Genomic DNA, 25,190 nt, shown 5'->3' with positions numbered 1-25,190 from the left:
GAAACTACTGTGGTATTTGGATTGTGGGAGATCACTCAGAACCTTAGAATTCCTTAGCATGTAACTGGCAGCTCTTGGGGCTCCACAAAGCAACAACTGCCCCCCACCACCATTTATATTAATCGTGTCTTATGTGGCAGTCGGCCCTTTAAGCACCAGGGATCAGAATGCTGCCTCTGAATCCCCTATAGCTATTCTCATGTGTTTCAACGTCATTTCTATCCATTTGACTTTACAAGCAATGTTTAATGATTCACAGCAGTATATATTTTCCCAGTACAGTATTAACTAAAGAAAATTTATCGAAAGCTATTTGATCAATGTGTATATAAACGTCCCACATATTAACAGCCTAGCTCATCCCTCTGTTTAGTTTCAAAGAGGTTTATTAGCGAAAACAGAGATGAAAATCCAGCAGTACATTACGTGGATGGGATGTGCACATAAAATGTATCGAAGAGAGGAACATAATGAAAGAGCATCTGAATGTGAAGTATTAAGGAAATCAAATGACGGAAAGCATGAAGATAAGTTGGTGGTAACCATTATTAATCATTAGGAAAAAAAATGATCAGTAGTGACTGGGGAATAACAGAAATAAATATATATGTAATATTGTCCATCTTTAAATACTTTGGAAAACAACATCTCGATATGGCATTCAAGTTTGGGTGGCTCCACATTGCAAAAAGGATATAGAAGAGCTGGAAAGAGATCAAAGGTAGGCGACTTAATGGGATAGGAGGTTTGTCTTACATAGAGAGGCTTTGAAAAATATGTGTTGCAAGTGATCTTATTAACATATATAGGTTTGCTTGTGGTCAATACAAAGTACTAGCACATGATTTATTCTTTCCAAGGACTCTACAAAGGACCAGCGGACATTTTTCACGTGTGGAGGAAAGGCGATTCAGACATCAATATGGGAAAGAGTTCTTTACAGATAGAGTAGTTAAGCTATGGAATGTCCTACCCCAAGAGGTAGTAATGGCAAATACTATATCAGCATTGAAAAAAGGGCTAATGCTTATCTAATGACAATTGGTATTGAGAGTTTGCCCATGTTCACAAGGCTTACGCATGAAGCCGAGATATACGAGGCTGATTCCAAGAGAAGCATTTTTAAAGTGTTTTTTTTTTTTCAAACCATTTTTGCATTATCCATTGAAAATGTTAAAAATGTGCTCCAAAAACGCATGAAATGTTACTTTTTTTTTGTTAAAGAGCAGCATATAATTACGCCTCGTATGCACAGCATTTTACAATTAAAATCAATGGGAAGTTGTCTGCAGGCATTTGGTGTATTGCAAACCCGTAATACAACTGTTTTATGCTCCAAAATACACTGGAAAATAAGCAGTGTGAACATGCCCTAATAATTCAATTAGCAATGCATGATATATAATGGATCTGAGAATACATGAACACGTGTATTTGTTACCTACGTAAATATGTATGTATGAGCCAGAGAAAGCCATATGTAGGCCAGTATCTGCTGTGTAATCCGTCCAGGGTGTCCACACTATGTCAACTTGTCACGGATAACAAAGTGCAGATACATTTCTGCCATTTTAAACTGCATGAAAAAATACATGCCATCATTTTATAAAATGTTTTTTTATGGCGTTTTTAGTGCCATTTTTTATTTAGTATCATTTTGTACATTAATATTTTCTGGTATTTTTAAAGTTCTACAGAGAAGCCTAAGAAAAAAAACACCAGATAAAACGCAACAAAATAAAGATAAAATCAACAATAACGCCACAAACCAAAACGCAGTTATATGCAGTTCATTTTAGAGCATTTTCACATGGCTTATTTTATTAGAGCATAGGGCGCCCGTGTTACGCTCCAAAATACACTTGCTTCAAAGAGGCTTCAAAATACGCTTGCAAAAAAAAAGTACGAATCAGCTCCAAAAATGCCTGTGCTTAGACGCGGTTTTCTCTTGAAACCAGCCTCGTATTCATTGGTCTGTACCTATGCCACGTGTACATAGCCTTAGATTTTACTATATAAACTTTAATGAAACATCTGGCCGCACTAAAAAACGCATCAAAAAACGCTATTAATAATGCCATGAAAAATGAACAATAGACGCAGCAAAACGCTGTGTGTGAATCCTGCCTTAAGGATCTCTACTGATCTGCCCGGATTTTGACCACCGTAGTAGTGTATTGTGTCATCTTATGCAGCATAAAGTTCATCTTCGGCAACATGTCACCTTGCAACATTATTGAGAAGGTCAAAGAAACAATTTATCTCAAGCACATTCCATAAGGTAGATTTTCCATAGAATTGTAAATGTCTAAACTCTGACAAAGACATTTTTATTTTTTTAAATTTTCATTTTTTCGGTACCATTTTACGGGTACATTTTCTGCTAATTATTTATTTTTGCAATTCTGTCACTCTTTACCAATAATGACACGTTCGCTTTATTGTATGGCTTGGGATGTGGCACGGACACCAAATCTGTATGTGTAAATTTTGTGACCTATATTTAAAGGGGTTGTCCAGTCCCAAAAAATTGATGGCCTATCAATGGCTGTCACTTTTTTGGATCTGGACAACTCCTTCAATAAAAATTGTTTGTTTCTTAAAAAATTAATTGCGTTTGTTTTTCTTTTAGAATTTAATTACATTTATCTAATTATATTTAACATTTTCTTTTAGTAGCAGAAGGGGACTTTAACTTTTCACTTTCATCTATACTGTATGTATCTATGTATGTAACAGGCATTACCATAGAGCAGCACTGGAGGTCTTTGTTAAGCCTTGGGCTGTCCACATAAAGCGGTAAGCCGCGGGGATCAGAATGGAAGCCATAAACCCACTGGAGCTGTTCACCAATGCAGCAAGCTGGGCACCGCTGTTATGTAGTGCTTGAACTTTTGTATGCCACAGTGTGAATGTGTTTGTTTTTTTTTTTGCTATTTTGATGTTGATTCACCAGTAGACTAAAGGTTAAACACAATGCACATTTTGAACATTAGATTTGAGCCATCATCTGGGAACAGCCGCCCACAATCCAGCTATCATTAATGGCAGTGATTGTATATTATTATTACAGTGACCACCTACACAATGTTTGAGCAGCATATTCACAGAAACAAAGGCTGACTGAAAGCTTTATTCCTCCCCATCAAACAGTAGATCTTGCCTCTGTGCGTCACATAAAGAAGTTTCAAATGTTCTTTGAGAGCACATAAGAACTTGTTCACTTGCTCTATTTGACCAGAGTACACTAAAAGCTATTTCCTGCAGCGAACATTTGTGTCTCAACTAAAAGTAGAAGGTTAGATGAAGTCTCAAAACATTTTGACATTACAGAATTGTACTGACAGAACCTCTGACATAAAAGTCTGCTACTGTAACAAATACTCAGTGTGGCCAAGCTGCAAACTACTAATACTTCAAATGGTCAACATCTGTATGTGGTCAATGACAGGATCAGCTCAATGTAAACACAGGCGTAGGTCCATCCATCCATGTGACATCCACAATGTCTTAATCGGAAACACTTTGGAAATATTTTACGGTTTTCTAAAGACGGGACCATGATCTTCTAAACATATAGGATTTCACATAGAAGATAAGTTACGATTTATTCACAATGCTTTTGACATGTCCCTATCACACGTAAATCAGTGCCTTCCTCCAAACTAATTCTTACAGTAAAGAGGTTCAGGCCCTCTGAATTGCTCAAACACTTCTTAGTATATTTCATTTTGAGCCAACTTGTCTTACATGCGCAACGCAGCACCACTGAAATCACTATCAAAGACTCTGAATAACAGAAGTCACCCTCCTGCTCCAATAAATATTTCTACATACACTTCGAGCATTCTTTGGTCAATAGACATTTAACAGAGAATAAAGTAAAAGAGTGATTAAAGTATTATTTGTAATTATAAGGGCAATAATGTAACATGAAATCCTTTGGGGTTCCACGAATTGCATCATTAAGCATATTTTAGCTTAAAGTGTACCTATATTTTCAAAAAACTTTTGACATGTCATAGTGTCATAGTGACATGTTAGAACTTTAGATCGGTGGGGGTCCGAGCACTGAGACCCCCACAGATCGCTAAAACTAAGCGGAAAACTAAGCGGCAGTTTCAGTCAGGTAAGCGCTGTGCTGCTTCGTTTCTGCTCAGCTTTCCTCAGAAAGCCGAGTGAGCGGTGTACGGGCTCAATAGAGAGTCCGTACACTGCTCGCTCGGCTTTCCGAGGAAAGCTTAGCAAAAATGAAGCGGTACAGCGCTTCTGCCACTTAGTTTTTTAGTGATCAGTGGGGGTCCCAGTGCTCGGACCCCAACCGATTTAAACTTTTGGCACGTCACTATGACATGTCAAAAGTTTTTTTTAAAGTATAGGTACACTTTAGTGTGGCCACCCTGCTGACAATGCTTGTAAAACCGGCATACAAGAGAACAGCATCATCACATAGTCAAGGAATCTGATAAACAATACCCATAAGGGATAGGGAGTGGATGTCTCCAATCATGTGTATTGTTTATCAGATTCCAAACTGAGAGGGACAGAATCCTTGAACTGAGAGACCTTGGTTTATTACTCCAGAAGATCGCTACGCACCAAGGCCGAGATGTCAGCACTGTTCAACATTGCATGTCCCGGAGGTTGGGAGAACAACAACAAACGAGAATGACCACAAAAGGCACGTGAAGGCGAACCTCTGCACGGACAATTCGTCTGATTGGAAGAATGGCGTGTAGTGATCCATTCTGTACTGCAAGTGAAATTGGATGTCACATTCCAAGCCTAGGGTGGCAACCAGCGTCAACACAAACCTGCATTAGCACGACATTGGGCTACAAGCCAGATGTCTAACTAAAGTGTCCCGATTTTGTCTCGGACGCAATGATAGCCGGAGATTGGTCTAAAGATCACGTTGGCAACGCCATGAAGAGGCCTTCACAAGGGAACGTCACACTGGTGCTATTCCCAGGATTATGGTGTGGGGTGGCATATTGTACGGTAGCCGGACCCCTCCGGTCTTCATTTCAGGTAAACTAACAGCTCAGCTTTACAATGATTTGGTAAAGGAATGAGTGGTCTCTAAAGAAGCCGTTTTTCAGGAGGACAACGCCAGGCCGCTTGTTGCTCGTGGTACCGTGGGCAGCCTGCGTGGCCTAAACGTACTACTATGGCCTGTAGCATCTCCCATCGAGCACATCTGGGACGTAAATGGTCGCCAATTGCAAATGGAGCTGTCAGCAGCCAATCTTGATGATGTGCGTACCCAAGTGCATTCAGCTTGGCATAACATTCCTCAGACAATCATTGATAACCTAATTGATAGCATGCCAAGATGTGTAAGTGCGTGTATTTCTGTGAATGGCGCTCATACTCTATACTGAATAAATCAAGATATATGAATTATTTTGTTTCCATTTTTTTTATCCTTTGCATGTCAATAACATGTCTAACGATCCTGTGATTTCCACAACTCCAAAACTTTTCCTTCTTGGTGTTGCAATTTCAATGTTGAGGAGTGTAATTGTAGAGAACAAAGGTAGAGTTGAGATATTAAACACATACTTTTCATCAGTGTTCACGGATGAGCTGCCAGTGCCAGATATTAAGAGGGGCAGAAATCAAGGTTCCCCATCTAATATTACCTACTTAACACAGGAGGAAGTCTATCTGAGAAAACTAAATGTTGATAAAGCCCCTGGCCCAGATGACATTCATCTATGGGTATTAAGGGAATTGAGCTCAGTAATGGACAGACTATTGTATCTCATCTTCATAGACTCTCTTGTAACAGGATCAGCGCCACAGGATTGGGGGACGGCTGATGGTGTACCAACCATATCATCTTTGGTATGTAAAATATTCTAAGATATGACCTGCAAAGGTATGTAGTGGTGAATAATCTAATAACCAGCATAGATTCATGAAAATTAGGTTGTGCCTAACCAACATGCTCTGTTTCTGGATGTTGATAATGCAGCTGATGTGATATATCTGGATTTTTCAAAAGAATTAGATACTATACAACAAAACAGCCGTACTGAAGCTACAGAGGCAGGGGCTGGGGGAAAATGTATGCACATAGTGTAGGTCAAAAGTTGGTTAAGGGACAGAAAAGTTGAGTCTCTGTAAATGGTACATATTCAAAGTGGGCTAAAGTCAGCAGTGGAGTACCACAAGGATCTGTGTTAGGACCAGTGTTAGGACCAATTCTTTTGAATCTCTTTATTAATGATCTTGCGAATGGGAATGATAGTAGCGTTTCAGTTTTTGCTGACTATGTAAAAACTTTGTAGGATACTTAAAACTCAGCGTGATTGTAAAATATTACAGTAAGGCCTTGGTAAGCTTGCAGCACTGGCAAAAACATGGCAGAATAATTTTAATGTTGATAAATGTAAGGTAATGCACCACTATAGTAATAGTGTTAATGCATATACATTAAATAAAATAAAAAACAGAGTACCAGTACACGAGAAGAACTTGGGTATTTTGGTTCCAAGTAAGCTATGCAGCAGCACTCAATGTCAAGCAGCAGCTGCAAAAGCAAGTCATAATATTTTAGGGTGTACAGAAAGAGATAAAAACCTGTGATTCAAATATAATATTACACCTCTATAAATCCCATATAAGGCCACATTTTGAATACGGGATTCCGTTTTTGGCTTCACATTGTAAAAATTATCTAGTAGAGCTGGAGAGGGTTCAAAGGCGGGTGACTAGATTACTAAATGGAATGGGAGGTCTCTCTTATAATGAAAGGCTAGAAAAATCGGGATTGTTCAACATGGAAAAAAAAGACACCTTAGAGGTGATCTTACAAACATTCAAAGAACTGGTAAATGATTTATTCTTTCCAAGAATTTTACAAGGGACATTCATTGCATGTGGAACAAAGGCATTTTAGCAATCAATATAGGAAAGGGTTATTTACAGTTAGAGTAGTCAAACTATGAAATTACCTAACCCAAGAGGTAGTAATGGCAGATACTATGTTAGCATTTAAAAAAAGGCTAGATGCTTTTTTTTTTAATGCGGAATGAGGGTTATAATTAATCTAGCAATAAGTGACATATAATGGATTGAAAAAAGTTAAACTTGATGGATCTGTGTCTTTTTTTCAACCTTTGTAACGATGTATGTAACTAAAAAGGGATAAAGACATTCTAGTAATGCATCCTATCACATCCATGGTCAAAGGGCTTGGAAAACAAGTGAAATTTCAGTCAACCATTGAAGCAATACATTGAAGTTTTCCTGGAGTGTCCCTTTAAAGGATACCTTTATTTAGTAAGTTTACTATATATGATTTATTTTGAGTAGCGCTTCTCCCAAATAAGAACATATTCCTCACTCGGGGCAGGTGTTCTGCTATAGAGAAATGATGCTATCCCAACAGCGATGATTTATATCTATTACATTTATTTGCTTTTCTTAGTGCCTTATTCTGGAGTACTGTGTATAATCTGATAAACAGATTGAAAAGTTGCTGAGGCTATAGTACTAGGGTTGTAACAGTGCCTACAGGTTTCTTAGGCTCTGTTCACATCAAATGTTTTGTTCCGTCAGAGGTATACATCTGGAATAGCCCCCGACATATGGCATACAGAGGTATACGTTGGTCATTGACCCCCACTGTAAACATTTACATACCATGCAGTATTACATTTATTTTTACTGTGACCCCCTGTATAGGAAAGTGCAGCAGACTATGCTTTCCCATACAGTGAAAAAAAAAACAAACGCTGGAGTACTAGTTCATACCAGCCCAGCATTTCCCAAATGGACACTGTTGGCATACACGTGGTGTATGGGGGCCTGTGGATACTTTGGGCGTGTGCGCCAAAAGGCAGATGCAAAGTACCGGTTACTAAATTATTTACAAAATGTCTGGTAAAAAGGAGCAAAGGCATGACATAGTAAAACACATTGAATTGACATTCTCATTAATTAATGACTCTTTAGGCCACGTGTAAATATAAATTCACATGCAGCTACACATAATACCATCGAAAGCCCTGACACACAAGCATGAAATCCTTAGCCTTTAATTGTGGATCAGATAATTTGAGGGGAAAAAAGTGACTTACATACATTAACTTCCTTCATAATTCCTTATTATTTAAAGCTAAAGATGGGGGGAAAATCCTTCCTAACTTCCGGACTCCTCTGTAGCAATCAGCCAGAACCTTGAGCGTCATAGATGACACACGCTTCTCATTTGCTGCAATGTGCTAATCCATTTAATCCTTTCTGAAACTTATCCACAGCATCACCAGATACCAATTAAATTTGTTGCGCAACTATATAACGGCTTCCCCTTTAAGAAAAAACGCACGAAATATAATGCATACAAAGTATGTGACAGAACAATAACTTATATCAGAACTCCAATAGGCAACGGTACAACTATAGTAGATATAAAATAAAATATACACTGCCAATGAGAAAAGGGATCTTCTTATATAATTTCTAAAAAACAGGTTTTATAATGCAGATTAAGGGCGATTACTTAACAGATTATCTCTGCATAATGGTTTTGTGGCTAGTAAAGTAGTAATGAACCATATTACATCCATGGTGAACCGGCTTGGAAAACAACCTGTTGGCATCGAAGAAATACAATGAAATTTGTCATTATAAGAAATACAATGTAAGTAACAATAAATATTCAGGGATGTTATGCTTTCATAAAGAATAAAAAAGACTTACGCAGCCCATTCCAGCTTCTCATTCTTGATAGAGTTGTACAGAGCCTACAAAGAGAAAGAGAAAACTTAATTACGTGATTTACTCAGCAATAAAATTTAACACGTGAGAAGGTTGGTTTATATATTTTGCCTTAGAAAATGTTCATGAAATTCTGCGTGTTTGTATGTATGTATATATGTATACATATTAGGGCTGGGCAATTATGACCTAAATCAAAATCACGATTAATTGAACAGGTAACTTTGATTACGATTATTGAACGATTATTTAGGCCACACCCCTTTTTGCATACCACGTTCCCTATTTGCATGCTACGCCATTGAATTAATATTTATCCCCTGAGCCGGCTGTATACTAAAGTATATAATATACTGACACTGCCCCTATACATTATATTGCCCCCATGGTGCTCCTCACACAGTACAATGCCCCTATAACTGCCTCCACACAGTATAATGCCCCCATTGATGCCCCCGCACAATATAAAGCCCCCATAGAGTATAATGCCCCCATAGCTGCCCCCAGAGTATAATGCCCCCATAACTATTCTCCACACCGTATAATGCCCCTTATAACTGCCCTCCCCACAATATAATGCCCCCATAGCTGCCTCTACATAGTATAATGCCCCCATAACGGAGTTCCATGCAGTATAATGCCCCTATAGCTGACCTCACACAGTATAATGCACCCATAGCTGCACCCACACAGTATAAGGTCCCCCATAGCTACCCCCACACTGTATAACACCACCGCAGCTGCCCCCAATACACCACATTCCAAATTATTATGCAAATGTTATTTTTCGCTGATTTTCCTAAATAGTCGATGCAAATGACAGTCAGTATAATCTTCAAGCCATCAACTGTTGGAGTATAATGCAAATTTTATTGAACAAATCTCCTAATGAGAACAGATTTTTTTTTAGAAGTAAAAAACTCAAAATGCACGGTTTCAAATTATTATGCACAACCGAGATCAAAACATTTTAAAGGTTGTAAAGAGAACTAAAATGGTAATTTGTTGAATTTACAGCATCAGGAGGTCATATTTAAAGAAATCAAAAGCTCTTTCAATCAAAAAAAATTAACAGGCCAAGTTACATGTTAACATAGGACCCCTTCTTTGATATCACCTTCACAATTCTTGCATCCATTGAATTTGTGAGTATTTGGACAGTTTCTGCTTGAATATCTTTGCAGGATGTCAGAATAGCCTCTCAGAGCTTCTGTTTTGATGTGAACTGCCTCCCACCCTCATAGATATTTTGCTTGAGGATGCTTCAAAGGTTCTCAATACGGTTGAGGTCAGGGAAACATGGGGGCCACACCATGAGTTTCTCTCCTTTTATGCCCATAACAGCCAATGACACAGAGGTATTCTTTGCAGCATGAGATGGTGCATGGTCATGCATGAAGATAATTTTGCTATGGAAGGCATGGTTCTTATTTTTGTACTACGGAAGAAAGTGGTCAGTCATAAACTCTACGTACTTTGCAGAGGTCATTTTCAAACCGTCAGGAACCCTAAAGGGGCCTACCAGCTCTCTCCCCATGATTCCAGCCCAAAATATTACTCCGCCACCTCCTTGCTGACGTCGCAGCCTTGTTGGGACATGGTGGCCATTCACCAACCATCCATCTGGACCATCCATGGTTGCACGGCACTCATCAGTAAACAACACGGTTTGAAAATTAGTCTTCATGTATTTCTGAGCCCACTGCAACCGTTTCTGCTTGTGAGCATTGTTTATGGGTGGACGAACAATAGCTTTATGCACACTTGCAAACAGTGGCGTAACTACCGCTGTAGTAGCCGTAGCAGCTGCTACGGGGCCCGCGGCATGAGGGGGCCCGTGTCGCCCGCCGGCACGGCCCCCCCATGGCCGGAGGCTCCGCTAGCTGCCGCTATGGCTACTACAGCGCGACGCCACTGAACACTACGGCAGAGTAGGGAGGTATCTCCCCGCACTACCATTGAAGGGGTTGTTCCTACAAAAGACATGTATCCCCTATCCACAGGATAGGGGATACATGTGTGATTGCTGGCAGCGATAGGGAGAACGGGGGACCGAAAGTCCCCTGAAGTTCTCCATCAGAAACCTCGGACTTCCGGGGTCTGTGTCGGAAGCCCTGTAGAAATGAATGGAGCGCCGGTTGTGCTTGTGCGAATGCTCGACCAGCGCTCCTTTCATTTTTATTGAGCTGCGCAGACTCCAGAAGTCAGAGGTTAGTCATGGAGAACTTCAGGGGACTTTAGGTCCCCCGTTCTCCCTATCGCTGCCAGCGATCACACATGTATCCCCTATCCTGTGGATAGGGGATACATGTCTTTTGTAGGACACTTTATAGGTCAGATTTTTGGGGGTTGGGGCTGCATGGCGTTACCTACAGGGGGGGCTGTATGGCGTTACCTACAGAGGGGGCTGTATGGCGTTACCTACAGGGGGGCTATATGGCGTTACCTACAGGGGGGGCTGTATGGCGTTACCTACAGGGGGGGCTGTATGGCGTTACCTACAGGGGCTGTATGGCGTTACCTACAGGGGGTGCTGTATGGCGTTACCTACAGGGGGACTGTATGGCGTTATCTACAGGGGGCTGTATGGCGTTATCTACAGGGGGCTGTATGGCGTTATCTACAGGGGGGCTGTATGGCGTTATCTACAGGGGGGTTTGTATGGCGTTATCTACAGGGGTTTGTATGGCGTTACCTACAGGGGGGGCTGTATGACGTTATCTACAGGGGGCTGTATGGCGTTATCTACAGGGGGGCTGTATGGCGTTATCTACAGGGGGGGTTTGTATGGCGTTACCTACAGGGGGGCTGTATGGCGTTATCTACAGGGGCTGTATGGCGTTATCTACAGGGGGGGGCTGTAAAAAAGGCACTATCTACAAGGGGGGGGGTTGTGTGACACCCAGTGGATGGGGGGCCCCAGTCAAAAGTTTGCTATGGGGCCCAGTCTTTCCTAGTTACGCCCCTGCTTGCAAACCTCTGGAGGATCCTACACCTTGAGGTTCGCGGGACTCCAGGGGCACCAGCGGCTTCAAATGCCTGTTTGCTGCTTTGCAATGGCATTTTAGCAGCTGCTCTCCTAATCCTATTAAATTGTCTGGCAGAAACCTTCCTCATTATGCCTTTATCTGAACGAACCCGTCTGTGCTCTGAATCAGCCACAAATCTTTTCACAGTACGATGATCACGCCTAAGTTTTCTTGAAATATCCAATGTTTTCATACATTGTCCAAGGTATTGCGCTATTTCACCCTTTTCGGCAGCAGAGAGATCCTTTTTCTTTCCCATATTGCTTGAAACCTGTGTCCTGCTTAATAATGTGGAATGTCCTTCTTAAGTAGTTTTCCTTTGATTGGGCACACCTGGAAAACTAATTATCACAGGTGTCTGAGATTGATTACAATGATCCAAAGAGTCCTAAGACACCATACCATCCATGAGTTTAATTGAAAAACTAATAATTAAATGTTTATGACACTTAAATCCAATGTGAATAATAATTTGTAGTGTCGTGCCTGATAAAAAATAATAATATACATCCTCACCCAACCCCATTCCAACAACGAGTGGAGGAGATCCCTCTGCTCCTCTGGTCTGTGCAGATTGGCGCAGACAGGAGCGATGACGTCACTGCCTCGCATCCAGCAATACATAGTGAATGGTAGAGCAGGGACCTTAAGGTCCTCTGCTCTACCATTGGTGAATAGAATTTAAACTGGGAGAAAATAATTGATAAAACTGAAATTTGCAAGAGGACGTCCATTAAATTTAGATTAATTGCCCAGCCCTAATTATATATATATATATATATATATATATATATATATATATATACACACACACACACGTACACACACAAAGAACGTCTTAACAGATCTTAGTTGGGCCTAAAAAAATAAATGTATAATAATATATCGATATCTAAAGTATTCATTTTCAGATCTAAGTAACCATAATTCTATATTGACACATATTTACACTTTGATAAACGGAGTCTATATTATGGAAGCAAGTTAGACCTGAAAATTATGGAAATTAATACTTCAGATATCGAATATAATGCAAATATAGGAAAGCGCGGGGAGGTCACATTTAATTAATGCATAGAGAAACCGTAACATGCCACTGCGCCAGCTATTACATATCAAATTCAGCTAAAGCTACAGTAGCAGAATATGTTTTTGTTCCCCTTCAATAGGAATGTGTCAACCTTAATATGAGACCCTGCAGTGTTTCATAGTCATGTCACAAATAGGTTCATTATGGATGGCATATTCTTTAGAGCTACGATCTGACAAGAAAAATTATTATTCCAGTCTGCTGCAAGCTTTCTGTAGTATTACACATTACATGCAAATTACACCTCATTGACTTTTCCTGGAATGTAATACTGCGCACAGAAACACTGCAGTGATGGTGTTCGCACTCTATGTATATTACATACTTAAAGCATATGAAGAAATGAAAAAAAGCAAAATTAGCAGTAAAAAAAATTATTCTATGAAACACTATAGTTAATCTTGTTATAGGTTATTCCGGCTCTTAAATGAGGGTGGAAGTTCCATAGTTGGCAGACAATGAATGACTGATGTGTAATCTATATACAGTATACCTTCCATGAAGCCTCTATCTAAAAGCATATATAAATGAATGATTGTTTTAAAGTAGCACTGAAGGCAAAACACTATATTAGGTCTAATGCCGTTCCTGGGGGGGGGCGGACAGTGCAGAACTTAGGTTCTAAGACAGGTCATGTGCTGACCCTTCAGTAGGTATATAGTGTATAGGTGTATCAGTTTTCCTGGAGTATTCCTTTGAAGGATACCTTTATTTAATTTAGTAAGTTTAATATATATGATTTATTTTGAGTAGCGCTTCTCCCAAATAAGAACATATTCCTCACTCGGGGCAGGTGTTCTGCTATAGAGAAATGATGCTATCCCAACAGCGATGATTTATATCTATTACATTTATTTACTTTTCTTAGTGCCTTATTCTGGAGTACAGTGTATAATCTGATCAATAGTTTGATAAGTTGCTGAGGCTATAGTACTAGGGTTACAACTGCCTTTTAACCTTTCACTTTTACAGAGGCTACTTAGAAGATAATTATAAGTTACAGGAAAATTATTTTTCACTCACTTCCACCAGGTATTGCTGGTTTAATAGGTAATATGCTGGCGACAGGTCCCCTTTAAGGTCCTATTACACGGCCTGGCGAGGGCTGTGTAAACGAGTGCTGATCAATGAGACAGTTCGCTGATTCGCGCTCATTTGCTCCTTTTACGAGGAGCTATGTATGGGGACGAGCGGTCGTTGCTCCGATTGCTCGTCCCCATACATTTCTATCATGTCGACAGCGCATCTCCCTGTTTACAGGGAGATGTGCTGCAGACAATGATAATATTTTATGCTGCCTAAACAATATAATCAGCCGATTAACTTATTTGCTTGTTCATCGGCTGATCGTTTTGTGAACGCTCGTTTGCACAATAATTTGCCTGTGTAAAAGGGCCCTTAGCCACAGGAAATGTCACAATTGTCCGATAGATGCGGGCCTTAGCTCTGAAACACGGACCTATCTTGAGAATGGGGGTCACACAACTCTGTCCCTGCCTGGTGAGGTGGTCACTTGCTGCCGCATTGTAAAGGAGACTCAGTGGAGAAGTGGCCAGGAATACCGGAAACAGCCGATCTCCCTGTGCTATGCTGTTTCCATAACTCCCACAGTTGATAATAATGGTAGTTCCGGAAACAGCGTAGCACACTGAACTTGTCTAAGATGGGAATTTAAATCTTTCATCTTTGAGAAAGAAGAAAAGCTCACATCACATAAGGCATTATATATAGGGGCGTAGCTAGGGGGAGGCAGGTGGGGCATGTGCCCCGGGTGCAACTTAGAGGGGGCGCCAGCGCCACCTCCTCCTGCACTATAACTGTACCTGTGTCTATAGGACACAGGTACAATTAGAAGCAATGAATAGCCGGGTACGTTCCGTTCCCGGCTATTCAGCTCTTTTGTACCAGAGATGCGCTATCGCTCTTCCGTCGATGAAAGGCGCTGAGTGACAGGGAAACTCATCCTGCCCAGCCAATCAGCGCCTTCCATGGACGCTTCGTTCAACCCCCAGGAGACCAGCGCAGGAGAGAGTAGGTCTCCATGGCTGCCGGACGGCGTGGGAGCGGGATTAAGGTGAGTTTAAATAGTTTATTTTATTGTAATAAAAAGTGTGTGGCATTATCTGCGGGGGGGGGGGGCTTTATCTACAGGGGGGGCTTTATCTACGGGGGGCTTTATCTACAAGGGGGGCATTATCTACAGGGAGGCTTTATCTACAAGGGGGCTTTATCTACGGGGGGGGCATTATCTACGGGGGGGCATTATCTACAGGGGGGCTTTATCTACGGGGGGCTAGATCTACAGGGTGGGCTATATCTACAGGGGTGGGCTATATCTACAGGGGTGGGCTATATCTACAGGGGTGGGCTATATACAGGGATGGGCTATCTATGGAGCACTATATACAGGGGTGGGCTATATCTACAGGGGGCTATATACAGGGGTGGGCTATCTATGGAGCACTATATACAGAAGTGGGCTATATCTACAGGAGGGACTATATAGAGGGGTGGGCTATATCTACAGGGGGGCTATATACAGGGGTGGGCTATATCTACAGGGGGGCTATATACAGGGGTGGGCTATATCTACAGGGGGGCTATATACAGGGGTGGGCTATCTATGGAGCACTATATACAGGGGTGGGCTATATCTACAGGGGGCTATATACAGCGGTGGGCTATCTATGGAGCACTATATACAGGGGTGGGCTATATCTACAGGGGTGGGCTATATCTACAGGGGGACTATATACAGGGGTGGGTGATCTATAGATCACTATATACAGGGGTGGGCTATATCTACAGGAGAGGCTATATACAGGGGTGGGCTATATGTGGAGCACTATATACAGGGGTGGGCTATATCTACAGGGGGCTATATACGGGGGTGGACTATATGTGGAGCACTATATACAGGGGTGGACTATATGTGGAGCACTATATACAGGGGTGGACTATATGTGGAGCACTATATACAGGGGTGGGCTTTATCTACAATGGGGGCTTTATCTACGGGGGCTTTATCTACAGAGGGGGCTTTATCTACAAGGGGGGCTTTATTCAAGGCGGGCTATATACAGGGTTGGGCTATCTATAGAGCACTATATACAGGGGTGGGCTATATCTACAGGGGGGGTATATACAGGGGTGGGCTATATCTACAGGGGGGCAATATACAGGGGTGAATCTTTGCCCCGGGTGCTGGAGAACCTAGCTACGCCTCTGTTATATGTTTCAGCTAAGCATTGAAAGGCTCTTTCAAAAACTTCTACTACTATCAGCCAAGCATGATGGAAGATCAGTTAATGTTTGGGGGATATAGAACAATAAGTAAAGTTGGCAATTTTATTTTGATTCAAAGCATCATAAAAATGTTTGGAGAAGAATATGAATTTAGAAGGGTATTCTCATCACGGACACTTATGGCATATCCACAGGATATGTCATAAATCTCCCATAGATGCGGGTCACACCTTTTGGACCTGCACAATCTCTAGAACGGGGCCCCCTGATCCCTGTCATACCTTCTACCACTGGGCTCTGGCCACTGGCTGATGGGGTAGGAATACCCCTTTAACTTTTAAAACTGTCCTTTAGAGGAGTGTTTACAAGAAATATGAAAAAATATTCCTGCAGACTTCATTGAAAAACTGAAAGCTGATCTCCATAAGAATAAATGCAGGTTGCAGTAAGGGCAAAGGGTGGATATACAAATTACTTTTAAAATATGTTTGTTTGTTTTTTCCTAATGCTGAAGAATTAATAATATCTTTTATAAATGCTTTCAGGACCCGGCATGTGTGAATCCTAAGTGTAGGTCCCACACCTATCAGTCATTCTTGGTATATTTCCCTTTAACGGCCTTTTTGTCTGGAAATTAAATAAACTAAAAAGGTAGTCGTTGACTTTTGTAGGGAATTGTATACATGATATGATTTTCATTACCACTGTTTTGGTCTTGCTAAATTAAGTGGCTTGTGGATCCAGTGGAGTTACTAAACCGGAGTTAAAAAGAGGAGTTATAGTCCCTATAAGTACACTTCTTTTCTTTTACTTTAACAATTGTTCACTGTTTTTTTGTAACTGGGACAGCAAGATTGGAGGTTTTCCTCAGTGCAGTTTGCCATATGTATGCACGACTGGAGCAGGAGTTCCAGGGTGAATACCTCTGTAGCAGATGTGAGCATGTTGTTCACCATGAAGCTCGCATTAGAGATCTGGAGTAGCAAAATGCAACCCTGAGGGAGATAGACAATCTTGAGCAGAGAATGCTGCTCACTGAGCAAGCATTTAGTGGGGTAGACCTGGAGGGTGAAGACATGGGTCAGCAGGACCAGGCAAGTAGCTAGGTTAATATAGTTAGGAGCAGTAGAAAGGGGTCCAAGAAAAGAAAGGCCAATCTTGTTTCTGATATTCCCAGCAAAATTGCCAAGTTGGGTGATGATGCAAGGGTGTCTCAGAAATGGCAGCCCAAGTGGATACTGATCTCCCTAACAGCCGGGAGAACAGCCCAGCTAGTAGTCGGCAGGATGGTAATGCAGGTAAGGCAAGAGAATTGGTAGTTGTAGGGGATTCTATAATCAAGAAGACGGATAGAATAATTTGTTGCCAAGACCGCCTCAACCGAATGGTTTGGGGTCTCCCTGCCAGGGTTCGGCATGTGGTGGAACGGGTGGATAAACTACTGGGAGGGGCTGGTAACAAAATAAATGGTAGGTGGAGGAGCCTTAAGAATGATTTTAAAGAACTAGGCTACAAGATGCAGGGAAGGACCTCCAAGGTTGTATTCTCATGAATACTGCCTGTGCCATGCACATCACAGGAAAGACAGCGGGAGCTCAGGGAGTTAAATGCATGGCTTAAGTTTTGGTGTAGAGGAGAAGGCTTTGGGTTCCTCGTGCACTGGGCTGACTTTTCATTGGGGTACAAACTAATCTGCAGATGATTTGCACCTAAATGGAAGGGTGTCCGCTGTGCTAGGGGAGAGAATTCTAGCTGGGGTGGTGGAGTATTTAAACTAGGGCTGTGGAAGGAGGTCAATGTAGAAAATAAAGGGATAGTCAGGTTAGAGAGGGGTCAGAATAAATTGGTGGGGGGAGAAATAGACTGTGGGGAGAGGACTAAACAACAGGATAAGGAAATCATTTTGTTACAAAACAGCAATGAAAATAAAAATGCCCAAATAATGTCAAATAATCACATTTCTGATACTGAAAGTGAAAAATTGAAAGGCAAGTTAAAATGTGTGTTCAAAAATACCAGAAGTCTAGCAAGAAAAATGGGGGAGCTGGAGGCCTTGGTACTGGAGGAACATATAGATATAGTTGGTGTTGCTGAAACATGGCTAGACACTTCACATGACTGGGCTGTAAATCTAGAGGGTTTTACACTGTCCTGTCTTTCCGAAACAAATATGAAAGGTGGTGGTGTATGTCTGTATGTGAGAAGTGATATGAAGGGGAGTGTGAAAGAGACAATAGTGGGTGAAGATTGTGAGGAGATTGAAACCTTGTGGGTAGAATTACAAAGGGAGGTAAACACTGAAAAAAATGACTTTTGGTGTAATCTATAGAGCCCCCAATATAACTGAGATGAAAAATCAGCTATATAAACATATGGAGCGTGCTGCACAGGCTGGTACTGTAGTGATAACGGGAGATTTTAATTACAGGGATATTAATTGGTGTCATGGTTCGGCTTCAACTGCAAAGGGGAGAAATTTCCTCAACATGTTGAAGGAAAATTTTATGGGCCAGATGGTGGAAGACCCAACTAGAGGTGAAGCTCTGTTGGATCTAGTCATTTCTAATAATGTAGAGCTTGTTGGGAATGTCAATGTTCGTGAAAACCTCGGTAACAGTGATCACAATAGTAATATTTTACCTATACTGTAAAAAACAAACACAGGGTGGGAGGTCAAAAACACTTAATTTTAAGAAGGCCAATTTCCCCAGAATGAGGACTGAAATTCAGGACTGGGAAGAACTAATGTCAAATAATGGTACAAATCGTAATTATAGTGCAAAATTTATTCCTATAGGTAACAAGTATAAACGACTAAAATTAAACCCCACATGGCTAACTCCTTCTGTAAAAAGGGCAATATATGACAAAAAAAGGGCATTTGAAAAATACAAATCTGTAGCCTTTGTAAATTATAAAAAAACGTAATAAAATCTGCAAAAAGGTAATAAAATCAGCAAAAATACAAAATGAAAGGCAGGTGGCCAATGATAGTAAAAAAAATCCCCAAAAATTCCTCAATTATGTAAATGAAAAAAAGCCAAGGTCTGAACATGTAGGATCCCTAAATAGTGGTAATGGGTAGTTGGTCACAGGGGATCAAGAGAAGGCAGAGTTACTAAATGAGTTCTTTAGCTCTGTATATACAACAGAAGGAAGAGCAGCTGATGTAGCCGGTGCCCGTGCTGTTAATATATCAGTTGATATACTGAATTGGCTGAATGTAGATATGATCCAAGCTAAGTTAAATAAAATAAATGTACACAAGGCCCCGGGATCAGATGGGGTACACCCTAGAGTTCTTAAAGAGCTTAGTTCAGTTATTTCTGTCCCCCTCTTCATAATATTTAGAGATTCTCTAGTGACTGGTATAGTGCCAATGGACTGGGAAATGTGGTGCCTATTTTCAAAAATGGCTCTAGGTCTTCCCCTTGAAATTATAGACTAGTAAGCATAAAGAGGCTCTGTTACCACATTATAAGTGCCCCATCTTCTACATAATATGATCGGCGCTATAATGTAGATTACAGCAGTGTTTTTTATTTAGAAAAACGATCATTTTTTGACGGAGTTATGACCTATTTTAGCTTTATGCTAATGACTTTCTTAATGGACAACTGGGCGTGTTTTACTTTTTGACCAAGTGGGCATTGTGGAGAGAAGTGTATGACGCTGACCAATCCGTGTCATACACTTCTCTCCATTCATTTACACTGCACATAGTGATCTAGCTAAATCACTATGTGCAGTCACCTACTCACATATTAACGTTACTGAAGTGTCCTGACAGTGAATAGACATCACCACCAGTCAGGACGTGATGTCTATTCAGAATCCTGACAATTCGGTAAAGTTTATGTGAAATTTACAGCACAGCAAGCGTAATCTCGTTTTAAATGACAGTTTACAGCGTAATCTCGCGAGATTACGCTTGCTGTGCTGTACATTTCACACAAACATTACCGCAATGTCAGGATTCTGAATAGACATCACGTCCTGGCTGGTAGTGATGTCTATTCACTGTCAGTCCACACTACAGTAACGTTAGTGTGTGAGTATGTGGCTGCACATAGTGATCTAATAAGATCACTATGTGCTGTGTAAATGAATGGGGAGAAGTGTATGATGCTAATTGGTCAGCGTCATACACTTCTCTCCACAACGCCCACTTGGTCAAAAAGTAAAACACGACTAGTTGTCTATTAAGAAAGTCATTAGCATAAAGCTAATATAGGTCATAACACCTTCAAAAATTATCGTTTTTCTAAATAAAAAACACTGCTGTAATTTACATTACAGCACCTATCACATTATGTACAAGGTAGGGCACTTATAATTTGGTGACAGAGCCTCTTTAACATCCAGTGTGGCGAAAATGTTTCAGGGGCCATTGAGGGACTATATACAGGATTACATGACAAAGAATAGTACTATAAGTCAGCCAGCCAGCCAGCCAGTCAGTACAGCCAGCACGTTTTTATTAAGGACAGAAATTGTTAAACCAACCTGATTTGTTTTTATGAAGAGGTGAGCAGAAGCCTTGACAGAGGGGCCGCTGTGGAAATAGTGTTTTTGGACTTTGCAAAGGCATTTGACACTGTCCCTCATAGACGTCTAATGGGTAAATTAAGGACTATAGGTTTAGAAAGTATAGTTTGTAATTAGATTGAGAATTGGCTCAAGGACCGTATCCAGAGAGTTGTGGTCAATGATTCCAACTCGGAATGGTCCCCGGTTCTAAATGGTGTACCCCAGGGTTCCGTGCTGGGACTACTATTATTCAACTTATTTATTAATGATATAGAGGAAGGGATTTATAGCACTATTTCTATTTTTGCAGATGACACCAAGCTATGTAGTATTGTTCAGTCTATGGAAGATGTTCGTAAATTGCAAGCGGATTTGGACACACAATGTTTGGGCATCCACTTGACAAATTAAGTTTAATGTAGATAAATGTAAAGTTATGCATCTGGGTACTAACAATCTGCATGCATCATATGTCCTAGGGGGAGCTACACTGGGGGAGTCACTTGTTGAGAAGAATCTGGGTGTACTTGTAGATCATAAACGAAATAACAGCATGCAATGTCAATCAGCTGCTTCTAAGGCCAGCAAGATATTGTCGTGTATTAAAAGAGGCATGGACTCGCGGGACAGGGATGTAATATTACCACTTTACAAAGCATTAGTGAGGCCTCATCTAGAATATGCAATTCAGTTCTGGGCTCCAGTTCATAGAAAGGATGCCCTGGAGTTGGAAAAAATACAAAGAAGAGCAACAAAGCTAATAAGGGGCATGGAGAATCTAAGTTATGAGGAAATATTAAAATAATTCAACCTATTTAGCCTTGAAAAAAGACGACTAAGGGGGGACATGATTAACGGATATAAATATATGAATGGCACATACAAAAAATATGGTGAAATCCTGTTCCATGTAAAATCCCCTCAAAAAACAAGGGGGCACTCCCTCCGTCTGGTGAAAAAAAGGTTCAACCTGCAGAGGCGACAAGCCTTCTTTACTATGAGAACTGTGAATCTATGGAATAGTCTACCTCAGGAGCTGGTCACAGCAGGGACAGTAGATGGCTTTAAAAAAGGCTTAGATAATGTCCTAGAACAAAAAAATATTAGCTCCTATGTGTAGAAATTTTTCCCTTCCCTTTCCCATTCCTTGGTTGAACTTGATGGACACGTGTCTTTTTTCAACCGTACAAACTATGTAACGGTTTACCTTTTACCATACATTAGAATAAAATGTAAATATGTGAATATAACATTTAAAATGGAAAAGCAAGTTTTGAATGGTTACAACTTGCCAAATATGCACAGTAGCGGACATCTACGAGCGAAATTTTGATATTGTTACTAAAGCTCAGAGCTTCTCAATCTTTTTCTACTGGGACCTTGCCAATTAGAACATGCTAATGCCCCGGCCTCGTCACCTGTGGTCGAAGTCCATGCCAAGATTAAAACAATTGCTCAATTTACCCATCACTGGTTTCCCGACTAACCGTTTGAGAATCACTGCTACAGCTTATACTATGGTATAGAGGCCAGCAGCTTATTTGGCATATATCCTGAATAGTTTATTAACCAAGTTAGTTCCTTATCAAGAAGAAAAACAAAAATACAGTAGAGAAAGGGAAAAGGAGTCTGCAAACATGTTGAAGCCAAGAATATCTGCCCGCTAATGTCCTAGATGTTGAGTCTTCTTGAGTGCCTTTGGCCGATCACATTTACTATCAAATAGTCTAATAAAAGGTTAGTTTATCTATTACCACAATGTTATATTGAAGATGTATGATTCTTTCACAGTTAAAGTAACACCCATGCATTCTATTCATTACCCACGATAAACTGTCGTGCTGTTAGAATCCAACACTCAAGTATGCAGTGGGAAGACCATCTCACATATTGCCCCCTAATATTTATTGTGTAGACTGTCAAAACACTTCTTAAGCTGCCATATAACAATACTGCTTATGTATATGTGCAGGCTGCTCTAGACCATACAACCAAAGAAATCCCTTTTCATTTGTTTTTTCCATATTTTCCTGGAGGATAAATTTGTCCTGTACCATGATTATGGTACCATGAATATGTTCTTGACACTTAAAAAAATCAATTTATTTTACCTTACTTGAAAAGCATCAACAAGGAAGAGCAATGATAAAGTGCAGCCAATACAATGTAGGACACTGGTATAAATTAAATCAGCACGCTTACACCATGCCAGGTAGACTACAACAAGGGTTATATTGCCTCCTAAATGTGTTACCATGAGAACTTAGTGCTTGAAGTGCAATGAAGATCCATTTACAAAATAGAATTGGAAGAATACCTTTTTCCTTGTGACATGGTTGTGCTGTAATTCAATACATTTTAAGAGATATTTAAGAGATTTTCGTGACTAAATTATATAAAAAACAAAACAAAACGTTGAGTAGTCCTCCCTATTTCTTATAGATGCTTCCATATTTTACATAAGAGACAAACCCTAATGGAAATGCAAGGGCAAACATTTTCTGTTGTCACATATGGCATATATGGTGGCTCGAGAAATGAGAACAGGGAGAACAAAAAGTCGCTACAGAGGGTGAGTATGTCAAGTTAAAAATGGGTTTCTCTGTTGAACGTGGTAAACGGAGGCTCATCTTAGGTTGTTGTGCATAGATAGGCACAACACTATTACAGAGCGAGATAAAGTAGAAGGATGCTGCCGGTGTCCTTATCCCTAGGGCGTCAGGTGCCAGCTTTGCCAGGGAGTAAATGCAGGTAGATAAAAGGAATGGACTCCAGGTGGGGATCCACTGTAAGAAAGCGAAAACTTCCACGACTCAGCCAGATGTTTCGTAAAAGATATTTATTGTATTAGGCACAATAAAACAAGAATCTAATAAATATCTTTTACCAAACATCCAACTGAGTCATGGAAGTTTTGTGCCTGGATAATGTCGCTTTCTTACAGTGGATCGCCACCTGAACTCCACTCCTTTTATCTACCTCTTGTCACATATAGAAAACCAGTGGGGGGGGGGGGATCCGATGTAACTAAAAAATGGCTATATGAAATTGTTATGTTTCACTGGTTTGTAATGAAACATTTTCCAAAGAAAACAAATGGTCAAAACAGTTGTTTTATCAAGGCAATGAGACAATTTAGAAGAGGAAATGAGTTTGTATTGTACAATAGGCATGTCACTGCAATTCCAACTAAGTAGACCTAGTCGTCAAAAGGCAAACAAAAAGATAAGGTGGTATAGTGAAAACAAAAACTATAGGAAGCGGTGGCAGGAAAGGAGTGGCTGGGTGCCATATTAGAGCCAAAATGTATAGAGAGTACATAATACATTGTCATTTGTCATAAACATTTTAAAAATGAGACTGGATTTGCAGGGATTGAGAGCTCTATACTTGGAATGTCAAACACCACACACAACCGTAAGCGGTGGTGGAGTGGAATGCACCAATAATAAACGCTATTAGTCTATATTGTAGAATATTAATCTGATATTGCTCTCTGCCAAGTAAAATGTTAGGGTATGTGCACACGATAACTGCAATTACGTCTGAAAATACGGAGCTGTTTTCAAGGGAAAACAGCCCCTGATTATCAGACGTTTTTTGAGCAACTCGCGTTTTTCGCGGCGTTTTCTACGTCTGTTTTTGGAGCTGTTTTCATTGGAGTCTATGAGAAAACGGCTCCAAAAACGTCCAAAGAAGTGTCCTGCACTTCTTTGACGAGGCAGTCATATTACGCGTCGTCGTTTGACAGCTGTCAAACGACGACGTGTAAATTACAGGTCGTCGGCACAGTATGTCGGCAAACCCATTCAAATGAATGGGCAGATGTTTGCCGACATATTGGAGCCGTATTTTCAGGCGTAAATCGAGCCATAATACGCCTCGTTTACGCCTGAAAATATGTCGTGTGAACCCAGCCTAAGAGATATTAACAGCAAATCGGCCAATAGCAATTAAACATATGAAATGACTAAGCGATTTGGAACTTTCCGAACAACTGGCTTGCAATATAGGAATACGAACTTGGGGTTAGCCCTGCGGCATCTGTGTTCATTTCCCTTTTTTCACCTCATACAACTATATGCTGTGCCAGCTTCTCTGTTCAATGCTCATTTTACCTCCTCCTGTTACTTCGGTTTCTACTCTATAATTTTGCATAACTGTGCTTTGCACAAATCTATTTTCATTGATTACAAGCTAAATACGTAGTCAACATGTTACTTGTATTTTATACAACAAGAAAGTTCTTCTTTAAAAAAAAAAGTGTCAATATTACTAATACAACTAATAAATCTGTTTATAACAGAGGCGTATCTACGGGGGTGGCAGTCGCACCCAGAACCTAGTGTGTCAGTCGCACCCAGGCCCTAGTGCCTGAGGCGGCTGAAAGTTCCTTCTGCCACATAAGAAGACACCAGTATTATAAATAGCAATTGGTAGGTGGGGACCATGTTACAGATTTTGTGTTGAAGGTTCAAGCTATGGCTCTGCCTATTACAATATCATCAGATTGGCTTCCTTTGGAAGCAGGGATCAATCTCATAATAAAACATGCAGGGCTGAGT

The 25,190-nt window shown here is 40.6% G+C and overlaps 1 protein-coding gene across 8 annotated transcripts in view; it reads right to left on the bottom strand.

Moving 5' to 3' along the window:
- LOC142759603 (PH and SEC7 domain-containing protein 3-like) overlaps positions 1–25,190 on the bottom strand; it is a 683,786-nt gene that overhangs the window by 139,263 nt on the left and 519,333 nt on the right. For all 8 annotated transcript variants that reach the window (XM_075861948.1, XM_075861956.1, XM_075861962.1 and 5 more), the window contains one exon: positions 8,713–8,756. In XM_075861948.1, the coding sequence (XP_075718063.1) occupies positions 8,713–8,756 (44 nt within the window). The remainder of the gene's footprint in view (positions 1–8,712; positions 8,757–25,190) is intronic.

The sequence above is a fragment of the Rhinoderma darwinii genome, chromosome 1 (assembly GCF_050947455.1).
Source record: "Rhinoderma darwinii isolate aRhiDar2 chromosome 1, aRhiDar2.hap1, whole genome shotgun sequence".
In the NCBI taxonomy this organism is placed as follows: Eukaryota; Metazoa; Chordata; class Amphibia; order Anura; family Rhinodermatidae; genus Rhinoderma; species Rhinoderma darwinii.
Note: the sequence above shows the minus strand (reverse complement) of the source record. Positions and strands in the feature narration are given on the sequence as shown.